This window comes from Ruditapes philippinarum, unplaced genomic scaffold (genome assembly GCF_026571515.1).
Source record: "Ruditapes philippinarum isolate M1 unplaced genomic scaffold, ASM2657151v2 ctg943_1_1_1_1, whole genome shotgun sequence".
Lineage (NCBI taxonomy): Eukaryota > Metazoa > Mollusca > Bivalvia > Venerida > Veneridae > Ruditapes > Ruditapes philippinarum.
This window is the reverse complement of record NW_026857683.1, coordinates 111,024-125,696: the sequence shown is the minus strand read 5'-3', so window position 1 is coordinate 125,696 and position 14,673 is coordinate 111,024. Positions and strand designations below refer to the sequence as shown.

The window sequence follows — 14,673 nt, the reverse complement described above, 5'->3', positions numbered from 1 at the left end:
TGAGAGACAATTAAAGGTGATTAAAGAAAACATGTTCAAATAAGTATTATACAATACTTATTTAATAAGAACATTAAGTACTTAATTTAATTCAGATACCGACACATTTTTAAAGTTTAATTCCCATGTTATGGGATGATGGGTTGGCCTAACTTCGCCATATAATGCAGAAAACGTAGCAAAAGTTCCTGAAATTATTTTCTTCCTCTTGTTTAAACAGCTGCATGCAATGGTGCCAAGAACTTTGTTTTTGATGAAGTGAAACTGTGTTATATTGTCATTACTCAGATATAGAAGAAACTATAAGTCCCACGGGTTAAAGTCAATGAATTTATACGAAACAATACAGTGGAAGTAAAACAAAAGAAACATACATATTTTATTGAAAATTTTATTAGATAAAAATAAAGACATTATATTATGTAAGGTTCAAATAGATTTAGGATAAATAAAGAAGGGCAGTTGATGATACATTCATTTGTCCTATTAAAAATTCCAGTACAATTGTTCATATCAGCCCTTAAGGCATAATGTAATATTTTCTAAAACTGTTCAATTTAGATAATTAAACGCGTTCTTTAATATGTGAAATGAAATTGTAAGCGTGAAATATTTTAATACAAACTAATGAATATATTCTTGAACATTCAACATTAAATACATTACTTAGAACACATCTAGAACAAAAACATAGTAAAAGGCACGGACAGTGCATAAATAATATATGATTTATTTACAATGATAAAAATATATGGATACAAAATATCTATTATTTAAATTTGTTTTTCTCTGATTAAAATACAAAGAGACAATAACTCCCAAAAGGATTAAGATCAGGAAATATATGATCAGTCACTTGTGAAATGTTACATCGTTGAAGAAAGATATTTAAATAATTAATTACATACTTCTCACTTTACAATCAGCAAATATTTGTCATTCTATTGCATGATGATACAAGTTTAATCACCCGTTTATAATTATGTTGAACATAATAACTGGCCTTGCTGATACACAGGGACATTAATATTTGGAATACATGACTGTTGAAAAGTTCTTGGTGTATTTTCCTCACTCTTGGGTACATACATTTTATTGTCTACATTTTCATCACTTTGAGATTGCACATTTTCTTCAGTTGAATGAGGGATTGGTTTATAATCAAGATTTCGACTTTCATATGATATCACTGGTGAAATGCTACTTTGATCAAAGTCATCATTTTCCGAGACATCAATTTCTTCATCGTCGTCATCATCATTAATTTCACTGTCATTATTTCCAGTCCCTGCTTCGAAGACGTCATCCAGCTCAAAATCACTTTCAGATTCGTGTGTTGGTGAGTCTATGACATTTGGACCTTGCGTTTCATGCTTTTTTATATGTCTATCAAGGTTTGTCTGCTGTCCGAAACATCTGTCACACAGCGGACATCTAAAAGGTTTCTCCTTGTTGTGGATATTTCTCACGTGCCTTTGCAAGTTGGAAGAGATTGAGAACGAGCGTTCACAATATTTACATTTGTAGGGTTGTTCACCAGTATGTGTTCTAAGATGTCGAGTTAAGTTTGCACTTCGTGGAAATACTTTCCCGCAAAATTTGCAGCTGTATCGATCACGTGATTTGTGCATCATTGGTGACATATGCATGGCAGCATAATCATTGAAATTTGCGTAGTGCGGGATGTTTTGTATGCCAGCAAGGGGAGACAAATGACTTTGCTGTAGATGCAACGTGTATGGATTCACGAATGGTAGAGAGTAACCGCTTCCAAAGAAAGGCATCCTTGGAAATGCGGCCAGTGTTCCGGATTCTGCAAGTAGTCTATCAATGTGGTCTCGGCATTCTGTAGAAAAACTTGACGGCATTGGAGGCTGAACCTTTGTTGGGATTGGTGAAACTAATTTTGTTGGTTTAGGCGATACAAGCTGTGTTGGTTTTGGGGAAACTTTCAGAGGCCTTGCTTTCGACACAGGTGTAGACGATCTTTGTTTATGATAGAGACGATCAATTATATCTTCTTCTTCTTCCTCCTCGTGCTTAGCTCTGCTTAAATCAAGTGGTTGTTCAACAATTGTTTTGTGGATCTTTTCACCATCGGCTTTTACGTCCTTTTGAGTTGTCAATTTCTGCACTGGGGATGTAGAACCATGGTAGTCAATAACTGAGGGTCTACTTACTACTGATGGTTTAAATACATGTTCAACTTTATCACTGTCAAAACTGTTGAGTCTTTTTTTGTCATCAATATCAGCTGAGCTTTCAGCATCTGAACTTTGGTTTAATTCAGATTCACCATCACTCCCACTTTTATCATGCATCGTCCTCAACTTCTTTCTAATTGGGTGCTCCTCCTCGTACTTTCTTATTTCTGCACCAAAAGAAAGCCCACCCTTCAGTCCGTTTCGCAAAGGCATATCAAGGGACCCAGACAGATATGGGGATTGCACATATTTCATTGATTCCAATGGATTGCTAAATGGAAAAGGAAGTCCACTTCCGACAGACGGGTATGTATAAGATGGTCTACTTCCTAAAAGTCTCATATATAAAGAAGGATCAAACTGTGATCTAGGAGGAGGGATACCAAATGGTGTAGACAAAGATGATTTCATCTCATTTTGGATATTCATAGGGAGGCCATTCCTCAAAGCACCCTCGCAAAATCGCTTATGCTTACTAAGAGATGTTATTGTTGAAAAAGCCTGTCCACAATCAGAGCATTTGATCTGCTGTCTACAGTCGGCGTGCATTCGTTTATGCCGACAAAGGTTTGAAAACTGGGTATACGCTTTCAGGCAAACTTCGCATTGAAACGGTTTCACGCTTGAGTGAATATGCTGATGTTGTTTCAAGCCAGACGAAGTAGCAAATGTTTTCCCGCATTCAGGACAGGCGTGGCTTCTGGCACCCATGTGTTGTGAGCGGATGTGACGTTGCAAGTTTGATGGGTCAGTGAAGACTTTCTCGCAGTGTTCACAGGCAAAGCGTCGATTGGAGTCCGCCTGGAATTGAAATTTAACGTTTATACTAATTTTTAAATTCTGGAATATTTATGCTACGTAAATAAACAAATGAAAGATATTATCTTTTAGTTTATCATTGCTCTATCTAAACAACTACATGTAAAACCGTTTTTGGATGAAAAACCCCACAAAAATCATTCAACAGAAATTCAAATAGTAATCAAATCGACTTCGGAAATATGTAGGAGATATTCTGTCGAGGTCAAAAATATGATATCTTAACGGGGACCCTCTTCAACTGCATGATTAAAAGGCGATTCAAGTTAAATGATATGCATAATTTCCTTCAAAATTACTGTTACATTGGTTTTTCGTTTTCACATAATTGTTTTTCCTTTGTAATATTTACAACCGCCACATGATTAAATTTTACATTTTTCAAAAATGTTTTTCTAAATTTTCTTTGTTGATTCTTCAGATGTTCCATAACTTATAATCTTCTCAACAGTAATTTTAAGCTAATTTGACACTTAAATAACAAGAAACAAGCTAAAAAGCGGCTAAACGGCTAGTATTGTGTTTAGAACGGATTGCAAAACATATCAGTGTAATTGGTAAAATTATAATTTATAGTCATGTTGATAACAAAGCGTAAAAGACACCCTTTGAACCGTAATTTGTCGCCTTTTAGAAACAGTTCAAAATTGATATGAACAACGCGCTATATTTGATATTAAACATAAAAACTCAAACGTGATTATTATTTCTCAATATTCATTATAAAGCAGTGTGGCTTTAATTTTATTAGATAGAAATAAATTCATGTGGAACTTTCACAATGATATTTATAATTCCATTTGTTTGAATGTGACTTAATTTGTGGCAAATTTTCATTTTCCCTTTATCATACTTATATGCAAATGATATTATTTCTAATTATATCAAGAATAAGATAATTGAATAATGGCAATTTGAAGCATTTAGATAATAGGAAAGCAACGAATTTAAAAAATCTAATTATTCATTACAAAAGAAAAAAGTGCACTACTCCGAAATATACTTTTTTATCCGATAATAACATAAATACATTTTTTTATCTGATAAATACATAAATCTATTTCTTATGTAATTTATTTTATACAAAAGGCGGTATCCGCCTAAACGATTTATTAAAAGTATAAATAAACATAAACTTACTTTTCTGTCACTGGCATCGTGGTTCCAAACAGAAGTAGTCTTAAAGACAGGTATTTGTTCAGACTTCGGACTTAACTGCACACTATCAGTCTTGTTTTCAACCGCATGGTTCTCATGTAACTGCATCTCTTCACCTCTATCTGAAATTAAATTAACAATTTAATAGATAATATTTTCCATTCATGCATATTTATAATATTATAATATAAACTATATACATGTATTATGTAATTACTGAATGTCATGAATAAATGATACTGATATAAATAGGTCTGTTATATTTTGTTATTATAAAAGATATACCTATTAAACGTTTATAGATTTAGACATTCCATACTTGTCATTTGTTGTGTCATTTCTAAAATGAAACTCTACTTTACTTCATTTGAGAAAGAAACCTTATTGCAATTTTTTTTAATTCACGGTCTCAATTATTGTCATCTTAAATATTCATGAGTGGTGATTTTTGAAACATATCTTCTTAAAGGTATAATGCTCATGAAAGTATGCTACAACTGCAATGCAATCTTTTAAACTCTTTTCTGGACTGTAATTGAGTTTCTTTAAAAGCAAGAAACCAGTGCTCGTTCTTTAACATAGGACAGGCGGCGGTTATGCTTTGATTTGATTGAATAATTAGTCTTTAAAGACAAAGGAACAAGTTTTCATAAAAGAAGACTTTTAACACATGCATAACCTATTCACCCTAAAGATAAGGCGCGCATGTGTTCCAAAAGATGGTCGTATTAATTTGTTATTTAAAATTCATATGCTCGACAATGATGTTGTCCCCTATTGTTACCGCTGTTCACTATTTTATTTCATCATTATCAATTAAGCGTTGCCTAACTGATATAAAACGAGACCCCGAAATTTGATAACCAGAAAGTCTTTATGTAATATCCCGATGTATAAACGCTTCCAGAAAAGGTTCCGACCCTGAGGTGTCTTGAGATGGGTTATCATTTAAGGGTTTGTCTTTTAGAATAGAATATTCTTTCATGGTCTGGCGACGGTGGCAGATTCTGCCTAAGAATTAAAAACGAAATTGAACAAACAGCTGTTGTGTCTAAATGAGAGACTGTCAATGTAAGAGACATTAAGTTCGCATGAGTAGAAAGGTCATGCCGGCGTATGGACCCATAGACAGTTGGGAGTCTTACGCTACCGGGGAAAAATAATCTCAAAACAAAACAAAATCTTAAGATGTTCTGAGCGAAAGGAATCATGTGAACAATTGAAAAGAATGACATAATACTAGAACACGTGACAGGCTATGTGACACGGTGGCGTAATAATAATGAAATTATGAATATTATTTTTGAATTAATTTGCTTTTAATGTGATAAAGGACATTGTTTTCAGATACAAGAAATTCGGATTCTATTTGTAATTCTAATGACTACGAGAGAGATATTGAAATCTAAACCAAGTCATATGCTACTAAAATGGGAATATTTAAAAAAGACACACAAAAATACCACATTATGCTCCTACTCGGAGAGGTTTATTTTTAACTTGAAAATGATACAATGATCTAATGATGACACTTTGTTAGATTTGTTTCTCCAATTTTTAGATAACAAGAAAATAAAAAGAGGGGAGAAACAATGTTTTTTAAGAAGATGAGGGAATCATCTGCTACGCTTTTGCAAAGAGTATTTGACTTCGACTTAAAATGAAAGCAGATGTTTTACCGGTGTGTGCAATAAATGAAAACTTCAATAAGTCGGCATGAAAAGAGAAAAGAAAAGAAGACTCTTTATGGCAGTATTTGTAGAAGACGATATGTTTGCTGGGTTTTATTATACTGATCAAGGGACACCCATAAACTTTCTAAATTTGCATTAGATGTATTTGTGGCCTGTACAAATGATTTTGAAGGTGGAATAATAACGAGGGATATCCAACTGAAGTAAATGATTTCATATTGAGAACTGCATTAATAATAAGACCACCCTAGCTTAGTGAGTTTTCCATGTACCTTTCAAAGGATACAACTCAGTGCAAATCTAATTCTCTGAGCGAGAGGACATAACACTATAAAGATAACGGACAAAATGTTATTCCATCTCCAGGACACAGTTAATTAAGTATGGCGTTCATAAAAACCACAACAAATCATTTGAATTTATCTGAATACGCATTTGAAATCCCTATTTCAACAGCGTATCATCATGAAAGAGACCTGATTGTATATATCGCATTCTTATTTTTCACGTTCAACCTTCTCTCTCATCTATGCTAAGTCATTCTGTGCCATGCACGCTATGAAATAAGATTATTTCAAATATGTAAATCATTTTTGAAAGTTCGCACTTTGTGGGAGTAAAGGGCTGATTGCGTACCCAGCAATAAATTACTTCTGTTGTTGAATTTGCTTGCGTGAAAGCCACACGGCGTTAGGATCACTAGTAAACGTTTGGTCTATCTTGTCTCTTGCCCATCCAATGAAGACGGGTTAAGTGAGGTCTTGGGTTGAACGAGGACAAGCTATTGTTACATATAAAGAGTTATTTCGGTATGCACTCAATGCCCCCTTTCAGAACGACCCTTGAAGGTAATTGAGATTTAATTGTGTCAAAGTGAAAAAGAGATATTTTTGAATTAAAAATTAAATGAATGACGTGTCTTACAGCATTCGATGAAATTGTAAACAGAAGAAAAAATGGATTAACTCGATTATTTAGTACACTTCGCATTGAGTGATTTAAATTTTTTTAAAGAATATGATAAAGAAATATTCAAATAGATGATAATCAAGCCTTGACAGCCGAGCTAAAACTGAATTAAATTCAATTTCAAAAGGTGAAATTTCGATATTGTGTATCTTGTCGGGTATATTTTATAATATAATAATTAAGACAACCTTTTGTAATTATAAAAAGTACAAAAATCGGAGGGGTTGTAGATTATAATAGTGACACTAATATGTAATGTGGTTTTATTGAATTGAAAACAGAATTGAACTTGAAGCATTGCAGATTATCTATTTTGATTGTAAGTGCTATCTTGAAAGAGTTGTCAGTCGAAATGTTTGACACTTGAATAAAAGCTTGGATGTAATGTGATTTATAAGGGAGGGAATATCGTATCTTTGAAACTTATCTATGATAGTTTAGAAAGGGAACAGAATTGGTTATCGCATTGAAAGAAACTGCATCTGGAATGAAGTTAACTAGATATTAAACGATCGGCCATTTTAATGAGTACAAAGAGATAATAAAAGAGATAAACCTTAACTTGTCTGCAGACAAACTCATTGGTGCCACAAATGGTGTAGACAGTATTTGATAATGCTAAGTCATTTCCAATATGGTGATTATAAATTATGATAAATCTTAACAGCATTTATCATCTAATGATACAACTGCTTTCATTAAATAAGGATATGTATGGGTTTAAAAATATTTTTTATCCTTATTTTCTTTTAAAAATCTATGAAAAATGTTAAACAAAATCTTCAAACCAATGAAATATGAAAAATAATAAAAAAGATAATTTGGGATACGTGGAAGCACATTTTCGGACTGGAACAAATCGTAATGTCGTGTTTGCGCATAAACAGTAAAACTATGATACATAATTTTTGTCATTGGAAAGAAATAAACAAAAGAATACAAGGCAAATGAAGGGAAAATAAAGAACGAGAAATCAATTCATACCTGTTGTCGAGTCTTTCCTGTTCATGCTTTCCTCCTCGGAACTGTACAGCAACATATCACGTCACCGCTCTGGAAATAATTGAATGAATTTGAATAAGCCGGTGGTGATTTTAATACTTTTGGGTAGTTCTGAACTATTGTATAAATCCAAAGTCACATGAAATTCTCTTGTCCAAAGGTGGTAAGTTATCAGAAAAAGTGAAGGTATAACTGAAATATTATTTCTTTTCAATCGAGTTTCAAAATGAATAAAGCGTATCACAAATTTGAGTCATCCTCATCAAGTGTGTATAAATTAGTGATAATTTGAAACTATCAAGTCTCCAGTACCATCAACTGTATTTTATTAAGTCCCGCCCACTTCTTTTTGGCGCCTATGCCCTTTGCTAGGAGTCTCTAGGTAGTCGAGGACTAATTTGGTAGCCTATGACCAATGGACCGTGGATCGTAGGTAACCCGACTATATCTTGCTTTTGTACCTTTTTACCCCTTTGATTATATGAATATTAGGATACTTCAAATAAAAGAAGGCTGTTACATATCAATGAAGATACAAAGTCATCATGGCTTATTTATATACACTATTACTCATCTTTTATTTTTTTCCCTAAAAGGAATTTTAATTGTAAAATAGTTTGAATACGTGAATGATGTTATGATTTTTGATTTCTAATACTTGATGAGACACCAAATATCCATCCTTTTTTAAAATGTTATTGTTGACAAATTCATACTTTTGATACTATTTTCAGATGCTATAATAAAATTTATACACTGACACATATAAATAGTTTAAAGAGAAAATTGGTGTTTATGAAACGGGATATATTTTTTATTATAGTGTATGCATTGTATATTATCATTTCTGCACTGTAAATTTGATACTTTATATTTCATGGCACACCGAGTAGCGATATTAGAATATTTATACTGTCATTTCAATGAGTCATGGCCCCTAAAGCGTACTATATCTCTACTATAAATATTTTCTTCATTTTACTTGTATAAATCAGTTTGCATTGTTTCAAAAGTAAAAACACAATTGTTATTTAAAAGGATCTGGATCATTCTTTTCATGTAGAATTAGGCAGCAAATACATAAGAGTAGACAGAGGCTTGTCATCAGCCCACCATCTTTCCAAAAAAAACGAAAATGACAAAAATAAAAACAAAAAAAACAACAAAAACATCAACAGCAAAAAAAATCAATCAAACTTTTCTTTTGGCTAATCAAATATATTCTTATTTTGATTATTATGTTTTATGCTAATTTGCTGTTACATTCTGGTATATATTTGTAAGAAAAGATAACTGCTTGACGTTGAAAGAAATTTCTTCTTTTTTCTCCCGATTTATTTCGGCGGAATAAAGAACTTTGTCAGGGAGGTAGGATGTCATTCAATTTTAGTCGCTAGCAGATAAGCTTTTATTCATACGGCCATTTTCTAGTATGTTAAACATGACTTTAAATTAAAGATAATAAAGATGTTTGTTTCCGTTTCATTTTTTATCCCCGCACCTCGTTACAAAACTGTTTACTTTGAACTTTATTTTACTATAATCTATTTTGCGGTTTCATTTTGCCGACAATGTTTTTTAAGTGTTGCTATGTATTCTTTGAAAAGAAAAGAAAAAAAACTCTATCCATTTTGGGTATGTGGTTAGCAATAAGTGTTTATGTTTATTGTAATATAGAATTGCCATGTAATAATGAAACGGATATTTTATGAAGATAGATAAAATATTAATTTGGCGAGAATAAAATAATAATAATAATAATCATAATCATCAAATGCATAAAAATAAACAAATAGAAAAAAATGGTGAATGAAATTTTGGTATAACGGAAAACCATCACCTTCCCAACTACGAAGGTAAGTCAATTGTCGGCTATTCACGGAAGCTGTTGAATAATAAATTAATATTATTGGTCGCTATATACTCTTTTCTATTACTTCTGCGATCTGGTTTTGACGTACAAACCTGTGGCATAGGTCAAAAAAATGTGCAAAAATGATATTTGTGTAATTTTTTGTTTGACATAATTTCTAATTTAAAACAAAAGAAGAAGCGTCATCTATTAAAGAAAAACTGACTTCTAATTATGTTCTAATATAATTTTGCTGTTTTAAATGCTTCCAAGGGATCACTTTTTTCCAGATATTTTAATTCATTTCTGTTTCATTCACTTTATTCTTTTAAAAACATTTATAACACAAAGTCGCAGTGTGAAAAATGCTTAAATAGTTTAAATAGAATATTATATTTATCTGTAATAGTTGTTTAATTCATTTTTTTCTTTTTCCAACCTGTCATATATATGGGAGGTGAGCTACTTACTTGCTTCATTTAACAGCTAGAAGATGAGATGACAGAGCTTAGATGTCATTCAATATTGTCAAGTATACCCGAGCACAATCTCATTAACTCTACTGTATTTCAATACATTGCAAATACTAACTTACTCATGTCTTAAATTCGCCGACATAAAACCTCGACATGATAAATTTACGTTTATAGCTGGCTGATTATGTATTATGAACAGTTATTTTCGCTGAGATGATGATGTTATGATGTACCCGGCCTCCAAAAACGCTCGGTATTGATAGCTACTACTTAAATTGATTCGTTATCAAACATAAATTGAAATGTGTCTAATTCTTAAGTAATGAAACATATTTTCTTTTATTTCAATATGATCAATGATAGTGTCAGAACTTTTTAGTTGACTCACTCGTTGGTTATGAAAATTCTTAAAAAAACATAACACCGCCTAATGACGTCTTTAATTATTTAATTCAATTATAGCCGGAGATTATAATGATAGTTGTTTTTTGCAATATTTTATAACGACATTCTTACTAAACACGGGTAGTAACACCGAAGAGGGGCAAAATCACTTTGAAACAGCGACACGGATTCGCGCGAATACTTGCAAAATGCTTGAAGCATTCTATTAAATATTCTTGGTTGAAATCACTGTTAATAAATTACAAAAATATCTAACTTATCATAATCTCCACTTTTTATTCCACTTAATCGACTTACATATACAATATATGTATGCTAGTCTGAAAATAAGTAACACTGGAGCTAAAGTAACATACCTGGAGCTAAAGTAACATACCTTTCTGAAAGTATTTTATATGAAAATGAAACGTATTCCATTGGTTTTCAAATTATTGTCCATTGCAAAGTAACTTTTGTAATATATCACTTCTTATCTGATCTTTAATGAAGTTAAGTTATCAATTAGTAATTTTGAAAATGATCTTAGGAGAGTGCATAATCTTTTGCTTGCCTATTTGTCCAACTAATTACACTAATATAGCTTTAGTGTCTTACTTAGCGTTAAGTTTTTTTCAAAAAAAAAAAAAAAGATCATAAATATCATAAACAACTTTTTACTAAAGAGTATAACAAAAACTATCTTAGTAAGATACGAGTGTCTTCTTAAAAATACATGAACGTATTCAATATTATGCTAATCAGAGATTGAGAGATGGAATGAAAATTGGCAGTACTACATTCTGCGACCTGCAAGCAATTTCATAAACTGACAGCGAGAGTGTCGGCGACCAATGCATGTTTATATTTATACTAAAAGCTTCGTTAATATTTAACGAAGTTTATGAACTGAAGTGAAATTGTATTGTAATGTTTGCCGTGTCGACGCCTAACGAAGCTATTTATGAGGACAATATACTGTTGTAAAAACATTGTTACAGAATAATGAAATGAAGCCTGGAAACATAATTTTTGATACATACAGTTATACTATTATTTTCTTTTTTTTTCCAGTTAATTTACAAGACGTCTGCTTAGATAGAAACATTAAGACATTAAGATAATGGTAAAAAAATAAATATAAATGTGTGTGGAAGGGGATATAAATGATTGCAATATTGATTTGATTAGTGTCATCTCAAATTACAAAGATGCATTTTGTTTCTTTTTAAAAAAAAATAATGACAGTGTCTGAAATTGATTGAAACGTGCATTTAGTATATATGTATTTATTTCTTAAAAGAATTGATTAGACAGAGCAATTTTACAAGGTAGCATTTAATAGAACCATGTAATACAATATAACACCAATAAAACAAATTTGAAGTTATTAAACAGTTTAAATATTTCATCAATAAATATTAAGAACTTTATGCAACTATTAAGGTATATATTTGATGCGCCTGTAACTTTTCATTTTGCATGTCATTTCATTTTGTATGTTAAAATACATTATGTACCATTTAGATAGAAAAAAATATATAGATGACAATTATTACCATATAGTGATAGAAATATGATTGGCAAAGTTGTACTTGCAAAAATATTGTTGAAGCACTAATTAAGAAATTGTAATTGTATCTATAAATACTAACAATACTAACAATGATTTGTCATACAGTAAATCAAAGAGACTAACTATATCAAACGATTTATTACCTGAACTTTGTGTATCTTTTTCTTCTTTTTGTGCTGCTGTATATCGTTTTTTTCTATCCCGTTTAATTGACTGCGTTTAACACTTTCAGATAATCCAATTAACAGAGTCAGTTACGTTTTAGACTAATCACCCTGGAGAGTTCCTTTCCTTGTGACTTAAAATGGATTACAACCTTAAATTATAATCAATACAGACATGCGGTAAAAACTGCTATTGGAATCTGATACTTTGAAATGATTCGTTCAGCCAATCAATAAACGCTATTTAAATTTTAAACTCCGCCTATTTTAACGACTGGGCCAATTATTGATGCGGATGGTGAACGGGTAGTGTGAAAATACCTTTTTATGACTAACATTAAAACATGCGGTGTGTGATTATAATGATTTGATTTTTTTCTTCTGACAAGAGAGAGGTAATAGAGCAGTTTGATTGAAGCACCACTGTAAATTGTCATGTGTATTAAAATATCAATGATAATTAGATACTAGACTTTGATAATGATTCTAAATTCTTTATTCAAACATGCAACATCGTTTAAAAATGATCTTGAGTAAACTTGGGAAAAGGCGAGCAATAATGATGTAAATTATCGCTAAAATGTTATTATCCTACATAAACAGGTGGCTGGTTACGTTTTAAACATTTGCTTTGTACTTAAGTAAATAAAACAAAACAGATGGAATAAACACTTGGTTTCAATATTATGCATACTTTAATATTGAACAATCTGAATTAAAAAAAAAATAAGTTCATCCAAAAAAGTTTATTCGTATGGTACGATATATTTTTGAAGCATGTATCAGATCATTTTAATTTGCTATTGTTTTTTTCCTGAACATCTGGTTACCACAATGGGTTCCTAGTCACGTTTTTCAATTAATTTGTTAGACTAAATTAAGTTGTTGCTTTATTCATCTATAAGCTAATTGAGAAGGCTTCCGGGGACATGTTAATAGCTTAACCGACCTGTCGCTATCACTGCTTATATGTTAATATGCAAATGATAAACTAACTAATATGTTTTATCTTATCTCATTTATTGATGTTAGATCACCTCATTTCCAAATCCTTACATGTATTTCCCACAGATGTGGTGACACGTTTACATTTTTATTTCATAATTGGTTGCATCGACATTATTTTTAAAAAAAAAACCCATTAAAATCAATAGCAAGAAAAATAAATAATGCACAGTTAAATAAAAAATACATACCATGAAACAAGAAGATGTTCAAGATAGGAAATTGTATACATTATCTAAAGAAGTCTGTGACTGTGGTGTGCCAGAAAATGCAAACAATGCTTACACACCCACCAGCACCGGCTAACACATCAAACTGTATTAGACTATACCACTATATCAGCTATTGGCCGGAACTGATGTTAGCACAGACTACAAGAAAACTATCAGATCACTTAAAAATACAAATTTGTGACGAATGAAGTTAAAGACTGATTCGAACTTTTTAGACAGTATCAAAAGTTGAACTTAACTCTAGAGATGTGTAATTTTAATTTGACAACCTAATTTTCTATTCCAGTTATTACAAAACGCCATTGGTGCACTTCTTTTTATTGAATTGCTGCTTCATTCTGGTGTTTTAGAGATTTTTATCATACAAATATTTCATCGCCTACGTTATATTTTGATTATTAAATGCAAGAATAATTTTGCTACACGATTGTAAAAATTTGGGCATAATAGAACAAAACCAATTGCTCTATTACAGTTAACGCACTCCTTTTCATAATCATATAACAAATACGATATAAGTTAAACGATCCTTTTTCTTACTCAAAACATATTTTACAACAAATACAACTAGTTCTTAATTGATTTAATAGTGGTTTTAAATATACTGCCATAAACCTTTTTTCCAACTTGTATTTCGTTGAATAATTTACATTACTTTGCTAGCATGGTCTTTGATAGATAATTGTACAAATCCTATACTTCATTTACCAGCAATTTGCAATTTGTACTAATACAATTCACAAAACGGTATGATTATGTTCATTTTAAAACTGTCATGAATTCAATAAATAACGAATGACTATTCAATGCCATAAATAAGTGAGGTCCTAGGGTACACCTTTGTTTAACACCTTGATTCGTTCATTAACATTATCATTTAGATCTGACATTCTGACATTTTGAATGTATAGCCCATAGGATTATCTCTGTAATCTGTGCCGAGAAGACACGACAAAATCGGTCTTAACTATCTCTCGTGCAGCGAAAACTTACTTTTCTGAATGACTTGAATAGAAAAATCCGTACATTAGTCAATTATCTGTTTAAAAAATGTTAGTTTTTACAGTAAAAGAGTTCAATGGTTATCTTATAATTGCTGTCAGCTGTAAACTTATTGTTAAATGATATGACTAAAGGCTG

The 14,673-nt window shown here is 31.4% G+C and overlaps 1 protein-coding gene across 1 annotated transcript; it reads right to left on the bottom strand.

Annotated features, from left to right (window-relative positions):
- Positions 1-399: 399 nt before the first annotated feature.
- LOC132750576 (MDS1 and EVI1 complex locus protein EVI1-B-like) lies at positions 400-12,444 on the bottom strand. Its single transcript, XM_060740581.1, has 4 exons — positions 12,275-12,444; positions 7,829-7,897; positions 4,164-4,303; positions 400-3,005 (listed from the first exon to the last, which is right to left on the bottom strand). Exons 2-4 carry the CDS (start codon positions 7,881-7,883, stop codon positions 981-983), a joined length of 2,220 nt encoding a protein of 739 aa, XP_060596564.1. The 5' UTR covers positions 7,884-7,897; positions 12,275-12,444; the 3' UTR covers positions 400-980.
- Between the last annotated feature and the right edge of the window lie 2,229 nt (positions 12,445-14,673).

Excerpts from the sequence above, each read along its gene's own strand:
- LOC132750576 (XM_060740581.1), bottom strand. The coding sequence starts at position 7,883 with ATGTTGCTGTACAGTTCCGAGGAGGAAAGCATGAACAGGAAAGACTCG. Across the intron at positions 4,304-7,828 it reads CAGGAAAGACTCGACAACAG|ATAGAGGTGAAGAGATGCAG; the intron begins GTATGAATTGAT and ends ATTTAATTTCAG. Across the intron at positions 3,006-4,163 it reads ACGATGCCAGTGACAGAAAA|GCGGACTCCAATCGACGCTT; the intron begins GTAAGTTTATGT and ends TTTCAATTCCAG.